General features: G+C 37.5%; 1 protein-coding gene and 1 long non-coding RNA gene across 3 annotated transcripts in view; one reads left to right on the top strand and one right to left on the bottom strand.

The window, feature by feature from the left end:
- Window positions 1–25,726, bottom strand: part of LOC137488255 (uncharacterized) — a 431,442-nt gene that overhangs the window by 236,818 nt on the left and 168,898 nt on the right. The gene's annotated exons all lie outside the window — the stretch shown is intronic.
- lrrc4.2 (leucine rich repeat containing 4.2) lies at window positions 235–4,606 on the top strand. Of its 2 annotated transcripts, XM_073929342.1 has the most exons (2): window positions 235–1,268; window positions 1,383–4,606. In XM_073929342.1, the coding sequence occupies exon 2, from the start codon at window positions 1,504–1,506 to the stop codon at window positions 3,436–3,438; it is 1,935 nt and encodes a 644-aa protein (XP_073785443.1). In that variant the 5' UTR covers window positions 235–1,268; window positions 1,383–1,503; the 3' UTR covers window positions 3,439–4,606. The 2 variants fall into 2 exon arrangements, with proteins under 2 accessions (XP_073785443.1, NP_001093494.1); NM_001100024.1 differs by lacking the exon at window positions 235–1,268 and having other exon boundaries at window positions 1,504–3,438.

The following is a 25,726-nucleotide window of genomic DNA, read 5'->3' as shown; positions in this document are numbered from 1 at the left end:
TTTCTGCTGAAGGACAAAAGGAGGAGAAAGACTCTGCCGCCTGCAACCCAGTCACACTGAGAGAAATACAGAGAGGAGGGTGAGCGCTGGAGGTGAGGACCGCTGCTCTTGCCACTGTCGCCGTTGACGGTCTTCTCTGCTGCGCGTGTGCGCGAGTGTATTTGCGCGTCTCTCTCTCTCTCCCTCGTGTGCGTTTCTGCTGCCCACCTCCCACTGCAGAGCTGCTGCCAACCCGCAGCCTCACAGCCAGAGCAGGCGAACTGCCACAACTTACTACCTCAAGACAAGGGAAAATAAAGGAATACCGCAGGATTCACAACGGGGGGAGGGAGGGCAAACTCCGGAATCCTCTGCAAGGTATCTCTCAGAAATTAGCTGCACGTCACACAGCAGAATCAATCCTTTTTTTTCCTCCTGACACTGAAAAGAGAGAGAAAGGAAGAACGAGAGAGAGGAAGCCAGACAGAGAAAGAGTGCGAGAGAGAGAGAGAGAGCACGAGGAGCAAACGATCGGCGGACAGGGAGAGAGCTTCACCACTGCTGCGCTGCTGTTGCTGCTGCTCCCCCCGTCCTCCTTCCCCCTCCCCCCTTCTGCTCCCGCAACACCACCCCCGAGCCCCCCTCTGGAGAAATTGATGGATTATTGCTAACTGTGCACGCGGCAGTCCGCAGCTGCTACAGCGACAGACAGGAGAGCGGAGTGAGTTAAAAAAGCAAGACGGAATGACCGCAGTGTGCGTCTGTTAGCCTTTTTGGATTCATCAACGCACGGCTAATCAGCTGAACAAGTGTCATGGGGGCTGGACGATGACAAACTAAGAAAAAGCGGCTTACTCTTCTGCAAGAGGGAAGGACGAATTTGAGAAGACTTTTTCCCCTTTTTTCTTTTCTCTTTTCCTTTCTTTTTGTATTTTCCTTGGTTTAATGTGCATGTACTTCGGCAATGGAGTCTTGTGAAAAATGTTCAGTGGTATTCAGCATCGCCTTCCAAGGACAATCAATGGGGGAGCTGAGAGGAGATCTTTTCCAAGCTGACTGGATCCGTGCACCTGCTTAGCTGACTGGGCCTTACCCCTTGAACCAGTTTCACTGAATGCCACTTCTCTCTGGAATTAATAGGGGCCATTTTGTCAAATCAGTTCATGATCCACTTTACTTTTATGAAGAAGAAACAGCTGAAAATGTCTTGCAGGAAAACATGAGTGAACAGTGCTGGGCTTTTGCTTCAAAATAAAGGATTATATTAAGAACAACTTTGAGCTAATGAGGTAAGTGCCTTCTATTTGAACATATTTATTCTGTAGGTCAGCTTTTTCCCTTCTCCACTCATCTTTTTCTCCCCCCCATCTCTCCCTCTCTTTCCCTCTCTGTGTTTAACGCAGCACCATCCTGCACTGTCGATGGCAAACAGATGCAGAGTCTTGCTCAAACCAGGGTAGGGCCACTGTTCTCCGTTCCCCAGCCGAATCCCCACACGATGTTGAATTATGAACGCGCCACATCATGAGTCTCTTGTGGCAGGTAACTGTGCACCGTGCCTGGAACGCAGCCCTGCTCTGTGCAGTCTACCTCATGGTGCGATCGTGGAGTGTGAGCGCCGCCCCCTCCGGACAACTGACCTGCCCTAGTGTTTGTTTCTGTAGTAACGTGTCCAATAAGGTGGTGTGCACCAGGCGCAGCCTGGTTCGAGTGCCCCCGGGCATCCCTGCCACCACACGCCATTTAAACCTGATGGAGAACAGCATAGAGACAATTGAAGCAGGCACCTTCCAGCACCTCCGTCACCTGGAGGTGCTGCAACTGGGCAGGAACTCTATTCGACAGATTGAGGTGGGGGCCTTCAGTGGCCTCAACAGCCTCAACACACTGGAGTTGTTTGACAACCGACTGACAGTGATCCCAAGTGGCGCTTTCGAGTACTTGTCTAAACTGCGAGAATTATGGCTCAGGAGCAACCCTATTGAAAGCATACCTTCCTACGCATTTAACCGCGTTCCCTCTCTAATGCGTCTGGATTTGGGAGAGTTAAGGAAGCTGGAGTATATTTCTGAGGGTGCTTTTGAGGGATTACACAACTTGAAATACTTAAACCTTGGAATGTGCAATCTGCGGGAGATGCCAGTTCTTACCCCTTTGGTGGGGCTGGAGGAGCTAGAGATGTCCGAGAACTACTTCCCAGAGTTAAAACCTGGATCCTTCAGGGGTTTGAAATCCTTGAAAAAGCTGTGGATTATGAACTCCCGGATCACCACTATAGAGAGAAATGCATTTGATGATGTCACAGCCTTGGTTGAGCTCAACCTGGCTCATAATAACCTTAGCTCTTTGCCCCATGATCTTTTTGCACCTCTGAGTTACCTGGTGGAGCTCCATTTGCACCATAACCCTTGGAGGTGTGACTGTGATGTTGTATGGCTGGCCTGGTGGCTGAGGGAGTACATTCCCACAAATTCCACCTGTTGCGGCCGCTGTCACACCCCTGCTTACCTACGAGGACGCTACCTAGTGGAGGTAGACCAGAGCACTTTTCAGTGCTCAGCACCTTTCATTCTGGATGCCCCAAGGGATCTTAACATCTCTGCTGAACGTGTAGCTGAACTAAAATGTCGCACAGCCCCCATGTCGTCAGTTAGATGGCTTTTGCCTAATGGAACAGTTTTAACCCATGGGTCAAATCACCCGCGGATATCAGTGCTCAATGATGGGACACTAAACTTCTCCAATGTGCTGCCAGCAGATACAGGTGTGTACACCTGCATGGTGACCAACATGGCTGGCAACTCCAATGCATCGGCCTACCTGAATGTGACTGCGGCTGAGCTTAACACTTCCAACCTTAGTTACTTCACTACTGTAACAGTGGAGGAAGTTGAGCCCACCTCACAGGAAGTGATCAAGCCAAAGACGGTAACCGCCTCCCCCTCCGTCTTTCAGCCTGTTTTTATCTCTACACCGACCGTTTTACTTCAAACGCCCCGGCAAGTCTCCGTGCCGACTGTACGTGGAACAACACGTCCACCAGCCAGTCTTGACGAGGTCATGAAGACAACCAAGATCATCATTGGCTGCTTTGTGGCAGTCACTCTGCTTGCTGCGGTCATGCTCATTGCTTTCTACAAGCTGCGTAAACGGCACCAGCAAAGAAGCACGGTGGCAGCTTCTGGGACTATGGAGGCCATTCAGATGGATGAGAATGTTTCTACCACCCATGCAGGGACAAGTATACCAGGTGAATGTGGGATGATGTTACCTAGCCTGAGAGATCACAACAGCACCTACAAACCCAGCTCCTACAGACCAGCACACTCTGCTCCCTGGGCAGAGAACAACATTGGTAACTCCCTGCACCGTTCCCGCCCCATGACCATCAGCACCATCCCTGAACCCTACCTGATCAAAACTCACACAAAGGAGAAGGTACAGGAAACACAGATATAACATTCCCACAGCCTTCTCCTGCTCGGTCTTTTATTCTGTTCTTCATGAAAACATGCAATAGAATGCACAACAGAAAAAGACAGCGATTACTTTTGTACCCAGTGCAAAAACGAGACTGTTTTTCTTGTACATGCTTATACATAAATATATTAATATAAATATATGAATTAATCCGCTATGGGATGATACAAAAAAACAGATTATATAAAAATGAAAATGAATTTAAACTATTTTCTAACTTGTAACTCCTATTTAAGATGGGAATGTGATGATGCTGATAGAACACCGCAAATGGAGACAGATTTGTTTGAGAAAGGGGGCAACCTGTGATTTTTAGACCCTGCTGTACATGATGCAGTAAAAGTCCCATTTATACAGAACTTTCTAAGAAGTAAAAAACTGTCCACTGATTAATCTTTAAAGGCTTATCTTCTAAAAGCACCAAGAATTTGTATTGTGCCAAACATTACACATGCAATAAATGATACTGGCTTAAGAGATAAGAAACAAAACATTGCAAAACACAGAATGGACACCAAGAGAGAACGGAGCAGCTGGATTTACAGAGTCTGCTGTTCTGCGGCTCTCGGCCAAATGGGGTTTTTTTTTGGGCTGCGCCATAGTTTTGCAGCAAGCGTTTAACTATATGTTTCCAAAACAGACACCCTGCTTGCTTTTTGAGTTTAACCTTCTGACTATTACTCTGATGTTCCTCTTGGGTTTTGGTAAATCGGATTGACTACCCTGTGGTTTTTCCATCCAGTTTCATAAGTTGGATTTCAATTGCTTTTCCTGTTCCTTTCAAATCCTGTATTGCGTTAATTATGAGTTGAGTGGCTTTTTAGGGCTAATCTAGTAAATGCGTTACAACAGTTGCCTCAGATTAGTTGTGCAAGGGCTCAAATGGATGTCAGATTGTGAGACTCACTGTATGAGACGGTTGCTGTGATAAGATGGTTTGCTGCTGGTTCACATTAACATGTTTTCACGATTTCTTTATTAAGAAAGGGATTTAAATGAATGTGTGAATTATTACAGACTTTCCTTCATGGAGATCGTTCCAACAGCAATTTTCTTTTGTCCTTATTTTGAGCAACACTATTTTTATGAGGAGTCTACAGAGGTTACAACAATAAAAAAACAAAACATTTGGTTTGTATTTCTCTAATCTAAACTACTCCCTCTTGTCTTTTTTCAACCATTGTCTTAATTATTCTGCAATTCCTGAGAGGTTTTATGAAGCAAATACTTTGCTTCATTGTCATTTTGAGAAATTGATTTCACTGATATGGTGAATTCGTTTCACACAGTAAATGAACTGTCACATGGTCAAATTTCTAGCTCATGCAATGCTGTGACGTCTTAATACCGATGGCTTCATGCTTGTACACACACATACCAATCAGCCTAGTTTCCTGATTCAGTGCTTAATGATGAAATCCTATGTGAAACATGCTCATTTAAAGCAAAGTTACGGCTTGCCTGTGTGCTTCAGTTGAAGCATATGTGAAGAGGGTTGAGTGCAGCATTTAATACGATCCTTTATTGATCTGCTTAACCTGCGACATCCACCAAATTAGAGGCTGAGAGGGAGAGAGACTGAGTTGGAAGATATGCATTTGAGGGTTAGGATTTAGGTCATTTTTAGATGAAGCATTCACCCTAACTAGAAGTTTAAATGGAGCAAGTTTACCATGAAAAGATGTCCCTTAATATATGCAACATTATTCTGAAAAGCGGTTAAAATAAAATGCTAAATGAGGTTATTGCTAACCACAACATTCATCATAAAATCTGCATGTGTTGAATAGACTGCCACTAAAGATTAGGCTATTTTCTCTTGGCGTCATGCAAAGAAGGAGCATTTTTAGGCTCCGATGGACACTAATGTGCCATTATGCTGAGCATCTTTTAGTATGGGGGACAGAGGCTGTAATCAAGGGCAGGGGCATCTGTAGATCTGTGGCTGCAGTAACCCTGCCTTTACCTCCCTCTCACACAGCAATTTACTGCCCTCGGAGAACAGAGCCAGGCCAAAGCACACCCACCACCAAAGCGCTGCAATGATACACACACACACAAACACCCTTAGACCATTACATGTTCTTATGTTTTTACATTATTCAGAGGAAAGAGGCTTTATAGCGCACTGCGGTGTTGTATCTGTGGATGATGAGGCTTGTAAATTTAATCTTTAATGCCTGTAGGACTCGTTCTGAGTAGGTTGATGTGACATGGCTTTTATGGTTGGGTTATATGGCCAAAATGGCAGATCTCTTTTTTATGGTAATGCCAGGATCAAGTTAAGATGAACTGCATTTCAGGAAGCAAATGAGCCTTACATTCATACTCTGGACTGTTATTACTTTTTGTTCTCATGTTACCTATGTAGAAAGCTACTTTCATTTCTATTGAATTGCTGATTTCAGGTCTGACTTGAACTCGCATAGAATCTGAAATAAGACAATATAAGTAAACTACTTATCCACCAAATATATTTTGAAATATTGCATATATATATATATATATATATATATATATATATATATATATATATATATATATATATATATATATATATATGTTTATTTTTTATTTAATCAATTTAATTACAGATTTGTATGTATATGTTGAAATATATCAGCTATAAACGTTGAATGGGTCTGTGACAAAGATGGTAAATTTTAAAATCTTTTAAAAAGTGTTTTTTAACGCATACGTCAGGTATTTTAAGATGTACAGATTGTTTTTATGTTGATTTCATTTAATTAAAAATCACATTTGGACCATTTTTTTTACATTAAGACTGAGGGCCGTCATTCATACACCCGGCGCAATAATGCGCAAGACTTGTTTAGCGCAATTTATTGCTTTTTTCAGACCAGCGCAACTGTAATTTTTACGTTTTGCACCATGTTGTTTAAATAGCAAATCCATTTGCACCACTTTGTGGACTCATGGGTGTTCCGGTCTAGAAAGGAGGCGCATTGTTGGCATGTTGCTATTTTGAGGGACTAAAATTGACTGCGCAATTGACCAGTCACCAGCTGAAAGCAGGTCTTAAGTCCAGCGGAGAGTGTGTTAGTTGTGTGCCTTGCTTACACACTGCTTATGACACACAGGATGTGCAGGGATACGCAAATATCTTTACAAATAATTAAAAAAGAATTCAAATGTTACAATTTTTTTTCTACATAAATATAAAAACCACTGCCTCCATGCCTTCTTCAATTCGGGGGGCTTTGTTCAGTTCATTCATCATGACAACTTGCTTTTGTATGTTGTAATTATTATTATTAATTTTATTATTATTATTATTATTATTATTATTATCATTAATTATACGCATATATATATATATATATATATATATATATATATATATATATATATATATATATATATATATATATATATATATATATATATATATATATTTTTTTTTTTTTTTTTTTTTTTTATAAAAACAAGCTTAGATTTGTCAACCTGTTGGGTTGTAGACCATATGGGGCATAGGACGTGTGCTTGGATATTACTTCATTATTATTGTTCATTTATTAGTTTGCTGGAAATTAGAAATGAATTAAAAAAATTAAAACAAATATTTTATGCTTAATAAACAAAATTTAATATGTAGGCTAATGGATGTCTTCACTTGAGTGTGTACAACACCATTTTCTTATACACGAATGTAAAGGAGTAAAGAGTAAAAGTAAAATAAAGAGAAAGTAAAGAGGCTGAATAGAGCAGGCTCATTCTTTATTCTCACTGCAGATGCTCTGTTTAACTGTTTTCTCATTAGAGAAGCATTCAGCTTTTTCACTTACAAAGTCCAATATGTAAATAGGATGCGCCATGGCGAGGCGCAACTGACTCTTAAAGGCAATAGGAGATTATCCTCAAAACACACCCATAACTCATTAAAAGAATAAGCACAACCCTGTTAGACCATGCGCTGAGGAGCAAACTGTATTTTTCCAAAAGAGGATTCAGACACGCTCTTAATGATTTTACACCCTGCGATTTAGACTCTGTACCTTAACCGTTACAAAAGAGCCCCGAATGTACCTGAAAATGTCAAATGGCGTAACCACAAAAATGTGAAATATTAAACTATTTACTCCTCCTAGATGACCAGCAAGTAGTCTAGCAAAAATGAATACTTTATTTTAAAATACAACAACAACAACATTAATTTTATTTGAGTTATCTCTAAATGTACATTTTAATGAGCTTTTGCAATATTTGGCCGGACACATGCTAAAAACACGTCTGATTTCTTTGACAAATTATGTAAAACCTGTTAAAACTATTTTATTACACTAAACCTGGTGTTTTAAATTTAATTTTACATTATTTCCATGTAGGGGGCAAGGCAGTGGCACAGTAGGTAGTGCTGTTGCCTCACAGCAAGAAGATCGCTGGTTCGAACCTCGGCTCAGTTGGCGTTTCTGTGTGGAGTTTGCATGTTCTCCCTGCCTTTGCGTGGGTTTCCTCCGTGTGCTCCGATTTCCAAAGACATGCGGTACAGGTGAATTGGGTAGGCTAAATTGTCTGTAGTGTATGAGTGTGTGTGTGTGAATGTGTGTGTGTGGATGTTTCCCAGAGATGGGTTGCGGCTGGAAGGGCATCCGCTGCGTAAAAACTTGCTGGATAAGTTGGCGGTTCATTCCGCTGTGGCGACCCCGGATTAATAAATGGACTAAGCTGACAAGAAAATGAATAAATGAATATTTCCATGTATATAATTATAATTTTATGTAAAATACTGGTTACACCAATTGACACAAACCAGTTACACCACCTGACCGTGTTGCTTCAACAGCCAAAGATGACTGTTGAGGAAATTGCCCATTAAAAACAATTAAGATCAAGAATGATAGTTAACAATTTCAGCTGAAGTGGTTTTAAATGCTGACCAAAATGTCTGGCCAACAACAAATCATTGTGGGGTGGTGCGGTGGCGCAGTGGGTAGCGATGTTGCCTCACAGCAAGAAGGTCACTGGTTCGAGCCTCGGCTGGGTCAGTATGGCATTTCTGTGTGGAGTTTGCATGTTCTCCCTGGGTACACGTGGGTTTCCTCCAGTGTGTTCTGGTTTCCCTAGTCTTAAGACATGCACTGTAAGTGAATTGGGTCAGCTAAATTGGCTGAAGTTTTTGTGTGTCAATGGGTGTTTTTCAGTGATGGGTTGCAGCTGGAAGGGCCTATGTTGCGTGAAACATATGCTGGGTGGGTTGTTCCGACCCCCTGCGTAATTAAGGGTCTAAGCGAAAAAGAAAATGAATGAATGAATAAATAAATGAATGAACAAACAAAAGAAGAAATCATTGTAATGATGAATAGTGTAATTGTTTCTCATATTGTAAAGACAGCTGGGGAGCAATATGGGAGTGGGGTGGGAATGTTATTGACAAATGTGTTTACACAACCATGAAACTAAGTTGCTGAACTTTAATACAAAGTAATAACAGCCTTTACAATAAATGTATGACACTCATTAATAGAATAATAACAAACTAAAGGAACATGTTTAGCATGTTTCCATCACACTGTTTCTTTTCAGCTGGTTAAACTAAAGTAAAAAAAAGTAGATGATATTACAAAAATGAGCGTCACGTCATTGACCCCAATGTTTGTTCATACAGTATATGAGTATATAAGAAGTCAGAATTATAAGCTCTCCTGAATTATTAGACCTCCCATTTATATTTTTCCCAATTTCCATTTAGCATTCATTCATTCATTCATTCATTTTCTTTTCGGCTTAATCTCCTTATTAATCTGGGGTCACCACAGAGGAATAATCCAACTTTTCCAGCACATTTTTTTATGCAGCGTTTGACCTTCCAGCCGCAATACATCACTAAGAAATTCTGTTTAACATATATATATATATATATATATATATATATATATATATATATATATATATATATATATATATATATATATATATATATATATTTTCAAAACATTTCACATTTAATAGATTTACTAACTTGTTGCAATTCAGGGTTGGACGGTGTAGACCAATTTGGCATCGTACGATGTCTAATATGAAACATGGTGATGGACGATGGCATTATTGTCGTAGGCGGCGGTTAATTAATTATTTATGAATAATTCATTTATTTACAACAAATTAATTATTTGCAGCCTACTGTTTTATCTATCAGACCCACATAGTCTTTGTTTCACCCATAACCAATTCATAAATAAATGAAGATAAGTTACACACAAATTACCACCGGTTAATCACTTTTTTCCATAGGACTTGAACAGGCAGGGTGATTTGCATCGTTATAATGTCGTCGACAAACTTGGTTGGTAAAAAATGTGCACAACCAACAGGAACCAACCAACAGTATCTGAGGTTTTCACTAAAATCAATTAGTACAAGCGTGAAAGCGAAAGATCGAAGCAGTGTACTGACGCTACCTGATAGATTCAAAAGATTTAGGAGTTGTTAGACACAAGATGAATTAAATATTTTGTTTAACAACTATAGTGAGACGCGGTCCAGCGGTACCGTAATGCCAGCTCAGCATCGTGATGTCTATAGGCCATCGGTGACGGACAATGGCAGAATTTATTGACCCAACCCTTTATTCTAATAACTACTTTCTTTTATCTTTGCCATAATGACAGTAAATAATATTTGACAAAATATTTTTCAGAATACTAGTATTTAGCTTTAAGTGCAATTTATAGGCCTAACTAGGTTAAATAGGCAAGTTAGGGTAATTAGGCAAGTCATTGTTTAACAGTGGTTTGTTCTGTAGAAAATCAATATATATATGAACCGTAAAAACGTTTTTTATGGTAAAAAACTGAAAAATGCTACAGTAAAAATCTATAACCTGGTTAACAGTATGTTTCCTTAATATATACGGCGAATAACCGTAAACTGATTTACCAGAATTCCCTGCATGGCACATCCTTTTTGTGCTTTTTATTGACATTAATATGGATCTTTTTAGTTGTTTCCCCATCAGTTATGTACATTAGAGGTTTACGTTACATCTAATGTTGATAAACAATGTTTATTTCATGACTTTGATTGTATGCACGTTACGTATACACAGATTTCTATATGGAAATAAGCACAGTTTTTAACGAATGCCATATCTAATCTTTAATAGGAATAGAATGTGCCACCCGAGCAACAACAGCATTTGGCCATTAGGCTTATCACTTTCTCCCTTTTTTTTCTCATCTGTTTTATTACGCTAATTGACATTATTGACTTCCTGCATCAACACTAGCGCAGTGTGAGACCCACTATGGAGGAAGGTTCATTTTTGATGGATTCTCCATGGGAGACTTATCAGTCGCACAATTATCCTGACAGATTTGAGGATCGCATTTTCCCCTCAGCCTCCTCCTTCTGCTGACTGATACGTTCGCTTTCTGTAGACTGATAGATAGAGATGAGGAGGGAGACGGACCTTAGAGAAGAGAGCTCACCAGATGCTTATCAGTTAATGAAGTGTCTGTGCTGGGCTGGGCTTTTCTTTCAATGGTCCCGGGCTCTGGCGGTCATTTTGGGCATGGGTGAGTGGCATGCTGGTTTGGTGGAATTACAGTGGTCAGGCTGTTTTCAGGTTATAAAGATTGGCTCTTTTGATTTGAGAGTACGGAAAAAAGCAGAAGAATATGCTGTATAGTGCTTTGCTCCAACTATCCAAATCAATTGCAATGCTGGACAGTAGTTGCAAGAGTTCTAAGAGTAAATATACTCCTAGAGATAGATATATTTGTTATCCATCAAAGTGATTTTCAAATTTAATAATAAAACTAAAAACTGATGGTCTTCTGCAATAGGCCAGTAGCTATGTTTACATGTAAATTTGGGAATTAAATCTATGCGCAAAACTGGAATATCGCATAAAAGACATGCGAATAAAGCAGCGTTTCTATCCAACGAGTCAAAGAGAACAAAATTGTCACTTACTAATTAACTGATACCAAATATCAACAGTAAAGGTGGAATTTGCTGCAGTAAGAGAAGCTGTGTGAATTTTTTTCTTCATTTAATAAATGACTTGCACCTCAGAAGACAATACCGACACACAATGAACATGTGGTGGTGTTTGAAGGCATGAGATGCGGAACACAGACACTCTTGACAATTCTGAAGGTCATTAATAATATAATAACACTAATATTAAAATGATTACGGTGTTTTAGAATGACCAAAACAACATTTCAGTTGGTTTACAATGTGGTCAGCCTGCTGGCTCGTCCCTTTAGACACATTTTTATCATCACATGATCTCTTATAACTAAATCACATGACCTTTTATTGCGCATACTGGAATTTGTTCAGTAAAAGTATTTACATTGTAGTTTACGCACATTTTTTCTTATCAAATAAAAAGGTTATCCTACTCAGTTATGTGCATACGTTTTTTTTATGCGCATTTTCAAAATTTATGTGCATCTTGGCGTTTCCATCAACTGTTTTAGGTGGATGGAAACATAGCTACAAATTGATTTTCATTCCCAAATTTTACACAACAACATACAAACAATATAGGTTATTTCAATGCTATCTTACAGCAATTCGTAACTTTTTTGATTTTGTGGCAAATTCATATGAGATAATATGATCCCAATCGTACAATTTAATATAATTTGCTCATCCCCAATGACGATTGGGTTTTGATGCGGGTTTGGTGCCATGCCTTCTTTTTCAAATCGTACATTTTCGTACAACTGACCTCGTATGAATTCGTACGAATTAACCACTAAACTGACAAAACGTAAAATACTTGCGTTTCCTTATTGTGAGATGAGGCTGGATATTCATAGCCTTTTGTAATTTAGAAAAAAAACAAAGGATGAAGCTTTTTTTATAAAATGTCTACACAGTAAAATGTTTTATAGCTTGCTGTACCTGCCCATTTTGTATGTGATTGTACACTTCTGTGCATATAGCCCATTTGTACAACAACACAGTCTACATCAGCTTTGCGGGAGTAAAATAGTTTTAAAGCAGAACATTACCTGTCTAAGAGAAATACTTCAGCCATGGTGTAATCCTTTGTCCAGGGTGCAAAAGTAACTGCAATATTGATTCAGGATTTTTAAATGTTTTAATTCAGCATCTGTTTTCACTGCATCTGCTGTCACTCTCTTGTGTGCATGTGAACGCAGAAACGGTGGATCTGTCTGCATGAACAGGGGTGTGTAGATATACAAATCTGCATTTATTGACAGACAGTTAGGGCTACTTTCAGTATTTTGGGAATTATCGTCCCGACAAATTTTAATTGGACGAAGATTTTTAAGTCTTATGGCTTACCCACAATATAAAAATACATATAAATACATTTAGATCATTTACTCTAATCATTACTATTGGAAAAAGAAGAGACTTTCAACTAGCCCAATAAAAATGTTTCAGAAGACAATCACTTACTACGCTGAATAAATACTGTAATAAATGAATTGTTCATTGTTTAATTATGTTAGTAAACGCGATACCTAACCTTAACTAATACAACCTTATTTAAAAGTGTTACCATATATATATATATATATATATATATATATATATATATATATATATATATATATATATATATATATATATATATATATATATATATATATATATGTATGTGTGTGTGTGTGTGTGTGTGTGTGTGTGTGTGTGTGTGTGTGTATATATATATATATATATATATATATATATATATATATATATATATATATATATATATATATATATATATATATATATATATCTTTAACAGAGCAAGGACATTTTCACAGTATGTCAGATAATATTTTTTCTTCTGGAGAAAGTCTGTTTGTTTTATTTCGGCTAGAATAAAAGCAGTTTTTAATTTTTTTTAAAAACCATTTTAAGGACAAAATTGTTAGCCCCTTTAGGCTATATTTTTCCTAATAGTCTACAAAACAAACCATCGTTATACAATAATTTGCCTAATTACCCTAACCTGCCTAGTTAACCTAATTAACCTAGTTAGGCCTTCAAATGTCACTTTAAGCTGTATAAAAGTGTCTTGAAAAATATCTAGTCAAATATTATTTACTGTCATCATGGCAAAGATAAAATAAATAATTTATTAGAAATGAGTTATTAAAACTATTGTGTTTAGAAATGTGTTGAAAAAAATCTTCTCTCCATTACACAGAAATTGGCGAAAAAATAAACAATGGGCCTATTAATTCAGGGGGGCTAATAACTCTGACTATAACTATATATATATATATATATATATATATATATATATATATATATATATATATATATATATATATATATATATATATATATATATATATTAAGGTCAAATTATTAGTCCTTTTAAGCTATATTTTTAAGCTAGACGTGTCTTGAAAAAATCTTGTAAAATATTATTGGATGTCATCATGGCAACGATAAAATAAATCAGTTATTAGAAATGAGTTATTAAAACTATCATGTGTATATATATATATATATATATATATATATATATATATATATATATATATATATATATGTGTGTGTGTGTGTGTATATATATATATATATATATATATATATATATATATATATATATATTTTTTATATATATATATATATATATATATATATATATATATATATATATATATATATATATATATATATATTGAATTAACATGAAGAACCACATAATAATTTTCAAGAAGTCATCTAACATCTAACAGCATTTATCCACTTCCAATACTGATATACTGTAGTAGATATGAATTTGTCCTTCCTCTTATTTAAATGTATTAAGCATAATCCTTTTTTTTTCTTCATCTGCAGTCTATGCGATCAGTCAAGCATGCTCTAATTGGCCTTGTACTACAAGTTATTGTGTCATTCTCGCACAAAAACTTGCTCCCTTGCTGACATCCCTAGAAAGTGAGCTTTCATTAAGCATGACACGTGAACAAAGTAACAAAGAGAAAGGGCGTAGGATGTAAGCTGGTGGAACTCAGGTTATCTGGGATAAAGCAACTCATTAACTAGATCACAGATAAGCAGCACAGTCTTGCAAATTGCTAAACTAAATGCCAACTCGTTTCTTATTTTGTTACTTATTTCACACCTTTTGCTTGACCGCTGCACAGGAAACAAAAGGCTAACAGAATCAACACAGAATGTAGCACAGGAAATATCACGATCGACCCATCAGATAAAGAAAATACAGGGCCGTATCTCTGTGCCCCAGGAACATCCCGGCAGCAGACAGATGCCCACCGAGAGTTTAATCATATATCTGTAACACACTTTTTTTTTTCTGTTGAGGGATGTAACAACATTGTTCTGCTTTCGTTCTGAAGTGATAACTGGAATGAGCTGCCTTCCTACATTTTTAAAGACAATCTGACAGCTAGAATTTCCTCCTATCGATTTCTGTTTGAGGACAGGCAGAGCCGTAATGGATGGATGTGGCGATGCTTCCTGACAGACCGACAAATTAAAAGCCTGTCCGCTTCCATTTCGAAGAAAATGAAACATGTTTAATTCAGCGTGATTTGGTTGTATCTAGTAAATGCTTTCAACTGGATAGTCACTTCACAAGACAGCACATTTTAAAGAACCAGCCGCACAAGATCAAGGTAGTTTCAAATAGAGCCTACGAGAATGCTTTTAGTGAAATACTTGCATACACCACCTGACAAAAGTCTTGTCGCCTATCCAAGTTTTACGAACAACAAATAATAACTTGACTTCAAGTTGATCATTTGGTATCAGAAGTGGCTTATATGAAAAGCAAAGACCTCTAAATTACCTTTATTTTACCTAAATAAAATATGATCATGCCTTGATTTTTTAATCTTTAATTAGGACAGTAAGTTCTGACTTTGCTTAGACAAAAGTCTTGTCACTTAACAGAAATAATAAAGAATACAAAGTAGGGATGTAACGGTATTGTAAATACCGTCATACCGCAATATTAATTTTTTTCGATATTACCGAAGTCGCATGACTCGGAAAAACTATAGGTCTTGTGAGAAAATTTGCTCAGGCGAATGAAGCGAACGGGAGGTAGCTTAAACTACATTTCCCATCAGCCCAGGCGTGGCCATAATCCTTTGCGGTCTGTTGTCGCTACAGATCCAGTAATGCGGAAATGGAGTGTGCTGCTAGTAGGGGAGATGAAAAAAAGATGGAAATGATCGAACCTAAAGCGGGTGTTGTCGCCGCACGCGTACTGAATAGCAGTGTTGTCGCGCGCGTTCTGATCAGGTGTGTTGTCGCGCGCGTATTGTAAAGCGCCGAGGGGGGGTTGAGCGCGCATACTCGAGCGGTGTTGTCTACTGAAGGGCTGGACGGAGGTTGTGTCGCGTCGCGGGGGCACTTTTGATCGTTTTGGAAGGGCACTTTCTATCCAAGACTAAAAAGGGCATGTGCACTGCACAGGTTGAGCCCTATGTGTGCACGTGCCTGCAAGTTGGGGAATACGACTAATAGCAGTCATGGGGACTGCAGAAACACAGCACACTGTTCAGATTGATGCAGACATTGACTTGTACCGCAAAGAGACCTCTATCTCACTCATGGTTTGTCTTCTCAAGTGGGGGAAAGACAATGCACAACGTTACCCCACTGCTGTCAACATGGGCCAAGTCATATCTCTCTTGTCCCAGAATCCTCAGTCCCAAATGAGAGGGTTTTTTTTCTGTTGCAGGGGACATTGTAAATACCCAGAGATACCAGCTTTTACCAGATTATAGTTATATGATAATTTTCCTTTAAACCCATCTCTATCTAAGTAAGTGAGTGAGTGATTAAATGTTGAATGTGATGAGTTTTCAACACTACTAAATTGAAACTTTATTTTTTTTACATGGTTTAATAATTTTTTGTTATTAAAATTGAAGTTCCTGTTTCAAAGCTTACAGATAGATGGCTAATTTGTATGTCATTGACACTTTTGGCACTTTTTTGGAGTATTTTCAAAAGTTTTGTTTTTCCTGTAAATGATTCAATAAATACCATACCGTGACATTCATACCGAGGTATTACCGTACCGTGAAATTCTGATACCGTTACATCCCTAATATAAAGTCATGGTGCAGTGGAAAAAGAATTAATATTGTGTACGATTCCCATGAGCTTAAAGGACTGCATCCATGCATCTCTGCATTAACTCAAATAACATTAATAAATTCTTCTAAAATGGCAAAGAAAGTGTTCTTGCAGGACTCCCAGAGTTCATCAAGGCTATTTGGGTTTGTAATGGGCAGCACAAATGTCTTGATACCTCAGGATGTTGATGTTGTCATTCACTCTGCAGATCTCTCACACGCCCCTATACTGTTATGCAACCCTAAACCATGATTTTTCCTTCACCAAACTTGACTGATTTCTATAAGAATCTTGGGTCCATGCGGGTTCCAATAGGTCTTCTGTAGTATTTGTGAGGATTGGGATGCAGTTCAACAGATGATTCATCAGAAAAATCTACCTTCTGCCACTTTCCCAAATGATCAACTAGAAGTCAAGATATTATTTGTTGCTCTTACAACTGGAATCAATGACAAGACTTTTGTCAGATAGTGTATGTGATATGTGTAGGTACGTTTTAATTTGGATCTAATCTCGATTTGTGGTGGATGTGCACCCCTTCTCATTTTCATTTCATACATAATAGACTAATGTAGGGAATAGTACATGAGGGAATAGGGGCGATTTAGATACAGCCATAATTATAGTTCACAGCTCATAAGTCAAGATCACATTCAACGCAATGCTGAAATCATTCTGCCACTGATTGTGCATGCGGCATGGTGGCTCAGTGGTTAGCACTGTCGCCTCACAGCAAGAAGGTCACTGGTTTGAGTTCTGGCTGTGCCAGTTGGCATTTCTGTGTGGACTTTGCATGTTCTCCCCGTGTTCACTTGGATTTCCACTGAGTGCTCTGGTTTCCCCCCACAATCCAAAGACATGCGGTACAGGTGAATTACATGAATTAAATGATCTGTAGTGTTTGAATGTGAATAATTGTGTATGGGTGTTTTCCAGTAATGGGTTATGGCTAAAAAAGTCATCTTCTGCATAAAATATATATGCTGGATAATTTGGCCGTTCATTATTATGTGGCGACCCTTGATAAATGAGACTAAGCCGAAAAAATTAATGAATTATTTGCATCACTTCTTAGTGATTTGTGACGCTGTGTTGCTGCTATATCTAAAAGCACATGAAAATACCACATCTAATAATATGATCTTACTCCACACTCACTTCAGTCAAGTCTGAAATAAATCCTTTATTGGGATGACTCCATAATTGTGTGATTATTAGTCACATGAAATCAATTTAAGAGGCAAATCTTCTCAAGTTTGATTTCCCACTGATCACAGAACCATGCTTCACTGACAAAATACCAAATCACGATTTGGATTTCGTTTCGATTTACTATGTAGTGCCATAGTAAAGAATTCGACAGCAGTCAAAAACATGTGGTTTCTGTGTTTCTGCGTGACTGAGTATGAACATATTTGCTTGTTTATGATTGTTATTATTACTTCCCAGGACTGTGTTCCCAAAGAAGGGTCTTGCATGTCCGAAAGCCACCTTGTGTTTGTTGTATTTTCTCTTCATCTCCTGCTTAAGCAATTTATTATTTGAAACAATAGGCCCAGAATGGCTTTTCCTGATGCAGTAATTATCATTTTTCTTTTTGAATTTTGATGAGTTTTTTTTTTTAGGAAGTCAACACTTTGTTCTCCTTCACTTATTGGATGGAAACTCCAGTTTTGTGCATACATCCAATTTGCATAGTTGTATGGAAAAAAGGCTAGAGTCATTGGTTTACAATATGGTATAAAATAGGGCTGCATGATTAACCAAAGGTCAATTTTATGTGGATTTTATCAGAAAAGAAGGAATTTTAATTAGCTGTAGGTCTCTCTTCTTTAAAAGAAGCTGCATTTAATGCACAGGTTGCATCCAAAATCACCCCTATACCCTTAAATAGTGCATAATTAAGGGAACAGCCATTTGTAGTGTCCATAACCTATGTGGACATTTTAAAGTCCACCCAATCATTCCCACAATGCAACTCAAATAGCTAGAGAATACCCATAATGCACTGAGAGTTTGGCTTTGAATGAATTTATGCTTCTGACAACAAGATGGCATCCACAGCGGAATCCTATCAGTGTTTCTAAATAATTATTCAAAAGTTAAATAAACATTTGTAAAGATGACAAAAGGGTGGCGCAGTAGGTAGTGCTGTCACCTCACAGCAAGAAGGTCGCTGGTTCGAGCCTCGGCTGGGTCAGTTGGCGTTTCTGTGTGGAGTTTGCATGTTCTCCCTGCATTCGCGTGGGTTTCCTCCGGGTGCTCCGGTTTCCCCCACAGTCCAAAGACATGCGGTACAGGTGAATTGGGTAAGCTAAAATTGTCCATAGTGTATTTATGTGTGTGAATGAGTGTGTATGGGTTTTCCAGCTGCGGCTGGAAGGGCATCCGCTGCGTAAAACAAATGCTGGAAAAGTTGGCAGTAAATTCCACTGTGGCGACCCCAGATTAATAAAGGAACTAAGCCGACAAGAAAATGAATGAATGAAGATGACAAAAATTAAAATACTTTGTTTCATTACTAAGCGTGGGCCTGACCAAGAAGTTGAAAATCTATTTGATATGTGGTGGATTTAACTAGCAAAGCACAGACAAAAATCTAGAGAAAACCTTCTAGTTTTCATTCCCTCCTATAAGTGGATTAAATTAATGGCCTAATGTAGAGAATAGTCCATTAGAGTATAGATTGTGATTTTGGATAGTTCACAGACATGCAAATCTAACAAATCAAGATTTCGATTTCAATTTAATTTATTGTGCAGCCATGGAATAAACCATCCACACTGCAAAAATGCTCTCTTACTAACATTTTTGTCGTTTCTAGTCTAAATATATAAAAAATCTCAAATCAAGAAGCATTTTCTAGACAAGCAAAACATGTCTAGTTTTTAGAAATAATATGTCAAAGTTAAGCAGGTTTTTCCCTAAAACAAGCAAAATAATCTGACAATAGGGTAAGCAAAATAATCTTTTGTCAAAAGAAAAAAAAAAAACAAGATTATTTAGCTTAACCCCTTGGCAGTTTATTTGGTTTGTTTAAAAGGAAAACTCACCTGATTTTGGCATATTTTTTTCTGAATATAAGACTTGTATAGAAAATGCTTCTTGATTTAAGATTTTTTTAAATATATTTGTACTAGAAACAAGACAAAAAATCTAAGTAAGAATTTTGTTTTTTTCAGTGCAAGACGAAGATATAAGATTTACCATGCTCCCTCCCAATTTGCATTATATCCATCCTAAATAGTTGAAAAGTTTTATGAAGAATTAATTCACAAACCATAGTATGTTGAAAAGAGTATGCCAAAGGTTCTCGGATGGTTTACTATTTCTAGTAAAAACTCAAAGTGTAGGACCGTCCATGCTCTAACCGTACACTAATATTGCACAAAGTAAATTGTACATTAATTCGATTACAACTACAAACTTGAGTAAAAACTGTAAATTAACTACGAACATCAATAACAACTAAAATAGAATAAACAACTTTTTTTTAATTATAAATTAAAAATTTCGGTAAAGTTGTTTGTTAATTAAGATCTAGCCAACTGGAATATATTTAAATCACATTTTCTTGTTATATTTCAACTGGAACAATAATGCAAACTTATATCAAGACATCCCATGCCCCAAGAGCCAGTCTCTGTGCGTGGTCCTAACCTTCGACCACCACCCGGGAGGATAGTCCAACGTTGCTACTTTGGGCTAAGCCCGGCCAGGTTCTGTAAGTAAAAAACCCACCCACCCGGCGCTTGCATACGAGTCCCAACCCCAGGCCTGGCTCCAGGGGGGGGGGGCCCAGACTGTGCCATACCGGGCGACGTCCCGGTCCTTGATGTTATTGTACTCATAAATGATTTTTAATCCACATTTAGTCTGAACTGTCACTTAAGACCTTTTTGCCTTAGGCTCCGACAACATAGCTCCTAGGATCACTCAGAAACTCAAACTAAGGTGGCGGTTCATGGAGGAGTTCCGAGGCCATGGTGCTCCACCAGAAAAAGTAAAAGAGGTAAAAAAGGAGCTGAGCCGAAAAGCAAAGCTCTTCATTTACTGGTCAATCTATGTTCCTACTCTCACCTATGGTCATGAGCTTTAGGTCATGACCAAAAGGACAAGATCTCTGATACAAGCGGCTGAAATGAGTTTCCTTTGCAGAGTGGCAGGGCTTATAGACAGGGTGAGGAGCTCTGTCACACGAGATAAGCTCCGCTGCTACTCCACATCAAGAGAAGTCAGCTAAGTTGGCTCGGGCATCTGTTTCAGATACCTTCTGGACGCCAACCTAAGTAGGAGTTCTAGGCATGTCCAACCGGGAGGAGTCCTCGGGGAAGACCCAGGACATGTTGGAGGGACTATGTCTCTCGTCTGGCCTGGGAATGCCTCGGGATCCCCCGGAAGGAGCTGTAGGAAGTGTCTGGGAAGAGGGAAGTCTAGGGTTCTCTCCTAAGACTGCTGCCCCTACGACCCGGCCACGGAAAAGTGATAGAAAATGAATGAATGAATGAATGAATGAATATATCAAGACAAGACTAATCAAGATTAACTTCTGAATGCATGATTATCCAAAGACCTGAGGAGATCTCTCTGCATGAATGACTCGTAAATGGCAGATTGGCCTGCTGCTGCTTCTACAAAAAGTTAAATAAATAAATATAAAAATATATGTAGATGATGTGTCGACATGATTGACAGGGGACATAACTAAGCAACATAACAATCTTTTCACAAGGATGTAGTATGTTCCACAGCTTGCATACTCTTCTGTTACACACTCAAAAGTATGTACTTTTGCTTAAAAAAACAAAAAATAGTACATACTTTTAAGGCATAGTATAAGTATCTGATATGGGATGCAGCATGAGTCTAAACGTGTTTCCTACAGTGTTTGTTTACAGTAACGTCATGGTAAATCTAAATTTACCATGTTCATTTTGCTGGCACACTTTGTTATTCTTTAGGTGAATAATTAAGTAAAAAAAAATTTATTCTAGTAATGTTCAGAGTCTGAGAATTTGCTCCTGTGTTTGGAGTGGCGGTTCTTCTGTTGATGTCAGTTTGATGTCAGCCACCCCTTCTTACTGTTAGCTTGCTATGAGGAAATTATGTAAAAAAAAGCACCTCTCCATACTCAATATTCCATTTTAGTTGGAAGTACATCAACAAACTGTTTTACGCAGACTTTAAAGTCTAATCCTTCCATTGCTAATGAAGCTTTTAGGACAAAAACAAACACGGTGGCAGACCCTGACGAAATTCAAACCAGCGAAGGATAAACATCCACAGGGCAGAGGAAAACCACACCAATAAATTCCCTGTATTCTTCAAGAGAACATGGCAACATACCATAATTCCATCTGACAAGGCTTCATCAAATATAGATGAAAAGAGAGAGATTTTTTTTTTCTTTTCAAGGTCCTCTCAAGGTTTGGAGTCGTGATATGTTTGAGCATAAGGAGTTATGAATGGAGCATTCATGGATGAAGAAGTGCCACCTTCAAGGCTGGCTCAAATTCCACAAATCACCTTGCACAATTCACACCAGTCTGCTGTATGACAAGTGTGTGTGTGGGGGGGTTTGTATTTGTGTTTACTTTTGATCCGAAGTCACTACATGTGTTTAATTAGGATCATGTGAATGTAATAAATTGCTTGTCTGACCGTGGTCACGCTTTGCTGCCCAGGATTCATGTTGCTCATACACATCACGGCATCTCAGAAAACAGAATCATTTTTGAGCTACTATAATTTAGGGGATTAGCATTAAGCTAAAAATCCTTTCTTAAAGGAAGAGATAATAAATAAAATAATAAACAAAATAACAAATAAAAAAAATACCTCACTATTTACTCAGTCTCATTTAATTTTTTTAAATTAACCTTCCCAAAAAATCCTCAAAAATGACCCATGCACCATTTTAACAGCAGGGAGGGAAAAAATTAAACAATGTTTCATCTGGTAACTTTTTCTAAAATCTTTCTAGAATAAGTTTCTGTTTTTCTGCTTTCGAGAAGGCTATACACATTTAGGCCCTGTTTACACTAATACGTTTTAGTTTTAAAATGCATACGTTTTGCTATGGTTATACCTTCCGTCCACACTGTATACCCTGGAGTTTTCGAGCCCCGAAAACTAAGCGTTGTGGAAATGCTGAAGAGGCGGTTTTGGTTTTAAAACCATGCTGCTCCGTGTCAGTGTGGATGAGAGAATAGAGCATCTGTAAACGGAGGCGTGGCTGCAGACATTCAATCTGATTGAGGCTTTTTCCTCAATATTAAGTACACAAACTTCAGTCTTGCATCCTTTCCCTGTAAGTACAGACATTGCAAGATTGACATGGACAAGCTCCGAGAACACATCGAGTAAATCTATAAATGGAACAGTGTTACTTTATAACCTCATTCACATCACCCAACGTTGTTTCAATTTATTAATAATGAAATAAAAACATGATTAAACAAACTGCCTATTTTTATTTGGATACATTAAAACTTAACAGTCACCAAAAATGTTAAGGTATCATGTACCTGCATATTTAACAGGTCATCTTCACTGTATGCATATTTATAACAAAACTACAACATAACTGACTCCTTTCAATTTCATTGAAAAATATGAAACATAGCTTTTTTGCTGATTATCAGTTTTAATAATCAATAATGGCCATTATAAAAGTATAACATACAATAAGTTTATACAATATAGCAGAGAAATCAGTCAAATGTGCAGAATCAGTGTATGTGGTTACATAAACTAATGCATTAAATTACACTGTAAAAAAATATATTTTACATATTTTTTTCCAGCAGCTGGAGTGAAATAATGTAATTTCACTGTAAAGTAAATTGTTAAATTACAGACATTTCTAAAAATTTCAGAAATTTCAATTTAAGGAAATTTCTGTAAATTAACATCTGTTATATTACAGTAAAGTTCTGTAATTTATGTCCTGTTATTTTATGTTTTCTTTTTTTTTTCGGCACCCCAAGCTGTTAAAAAAAAAAAAAAATTAAATAACATAATTTTTTTTTTACAGTGTATGTTTGCGCTCAGCCAAAACACGTTAACTAAGAACTAGTAATAGATTCAAAAGACCAAAGAGTCATGAGATATAGACAAGATGATATAAATATTGTATATCACGATTAAAAGATTAAATATCACATTTAACAACTATAGTGAGATGAGATCCAGCGGTATATCCTTGATGAACTGTCTGACGTGCGCTGCTTTCACCTGGGTCGGTGTGCTCATAGCACCGGCTGACTGCCTGGAGCTCAGACCTTAGCATACGCTGCAGCTCATGCCAGAGTGTGTGTATGTGTGTGTGTGTGTGTGTGTATGTGTGTGTGTGTGTGTGGTCACGGGATGTGCATTTTCAGCAGTGCAGTGTGGACGAAGATCTTTTCAGAAACACTAGGTGAAAAGCCAATGTAAACGCGGATCATTTTCATTCTAAAGTGCAGTTTTAAAACTAAATCTATCTATCTATCTATCTATCTATCTATCTATCTATCTATCTATCTATCTATCTATCTATCTATCTATCTATCTGTCTGTCTGTCTGTCTGTCTGTCTGTCTGTCTGTCTGTCTGTCTGTCTGTCTGTCTGTCTGATCATCCATATATCCATCTATCTATCTATCTATCTATCTATCTATCTATCTATCTATCTATCTATCTATCTATCTATCTATCTATCTATCTATCTATCTATCTATCTATCTATCTATCTATCTATCTATCTATCTATCTATCTATCTATCTGACCATCCTTCCATTCATCCACCCAAATGTCTGTCTGTCAACTGGATCAATCAATTTATGCATGTCCGACCATCTATCCATCCGTATGTCAATTCATCCATCCATACATACATCCATCCATCTATCTCTTCTCCCCAAATATCCATGCATCTCTTTCTTTCATACTTCCATCCATCAACTCTTACATAATTAGATTATTTTTGACAAAAGTCTTCTTTGTCTTTTTCTAGAGGTCAAAACATCCATTGTTTTTTGACAAATCCAACATTTATTTATTTGTTTTTGAAAAAAAATTAGATAAAAAGAAACGAGACAAAAACACTTTCCATAGAAACATTCTTTTTGTTTTTATAAAGATTTTATAAGCTTCAGGTCAACATAATATTGCACAAGAACTCATTGCGATAACTTGGTATTAAAGAGAACATGGTATCATTTCGAGAAAGAAAACATTTGTCTCCGCACTTTATTAGCTTAAAATGCTGTCACAGAATGTAGCACAAGTGAGTTGTTATTGGCACTAACAGCTTAGTGTCTATTATCATAAAAAAACAACAACACACATTTATGGATTTACTCGCGCATTATTCTTAAACAGGCATTCTTTCAAATACCGAGATTACATTATTTGTGGTCCGTGAACAGATTTATTTTTGTCAAATCTAACATAAGGGACAGTACTTGCTCCACTGGAATGTGTCAGATTTTCAATAAACCCTGTAAAACGTGATACTGCGCGATTCCACACTCCAATGTGCGTTAATGACTTACACAACACCAGCATTAATTATTGTGAGAACTATTAGAATTGTATCAGTGGGAATTCAATGTATCAGTGGGAAACACTGATTAAATAATGAAACATCTGTGGCCTAAATGAAAATGTGCTGATATTTGCACTGTAAAAGCTCTCATTCTAAATCTATGGCTGATAGTTAGCAAACTTTTATTATTGTTGTTGTTATTATTATTATTATTGTTATTATTTATTAGAGCGGCTTAAACAGATCGTATAGCATATTTATGGCTTGATTCTCTTTCTCCCAATTTATTCCAGCAAAAAAAAAAAAAAAAAAAAAGAGAAAGGTAATGTCATTTTATTTTAAAAAATATATATAGAACAAATAAATACTTAATATGAGTCATGTATTGATTTTCATAGAGTCATACATTACAGCTTTGTTTAATAAACAGATTACTAAAATTGATGAGGTTAGCATATTTGTATAAGAACCTATGCATTTAGTATTGGGGTAAATTAAACTAGTAAATCCAACAGTGTACACTTACAAAAAAGGTACCAAATGTACAATTGCACTTGCAGTTCTGCGATACGTCGCCAATTTTGATCCGCCCCAAAAATCTTTTTAAACCCGGAAGCTGAAATAAGCGGAAAAAAGGTCTAAATTATGCAGTTTTCCCCACAATTAAAGCTA

The sequence above is a fragment of the Danio rerio genome, chromosome 18, assembly GCF_049306965.1.
Source record: "Danio rerio strain Tuebingen ecotype United States chromosome 18, GRCz12tu, whole genome shotgun sequence".
NCBI lineage: Eukaryota > Metazoa > Chordata > Actinopteri > Cypriniformes > Danionidae > Danio > Danio rerio.
This window is presented reverse-complemented; position numbering and strand designations above follow the sequence as displayed.

What these genes read in the sequence shown, in the direction of transcription:
- lrrc4.2 (XM_073929342.1), top strand. Translation starts at nt 1,504, where the DNA reads ATGAGTCTCTTGTGGCAGGTAACTGTGCACCGTGCCTGGAACGCAGCC.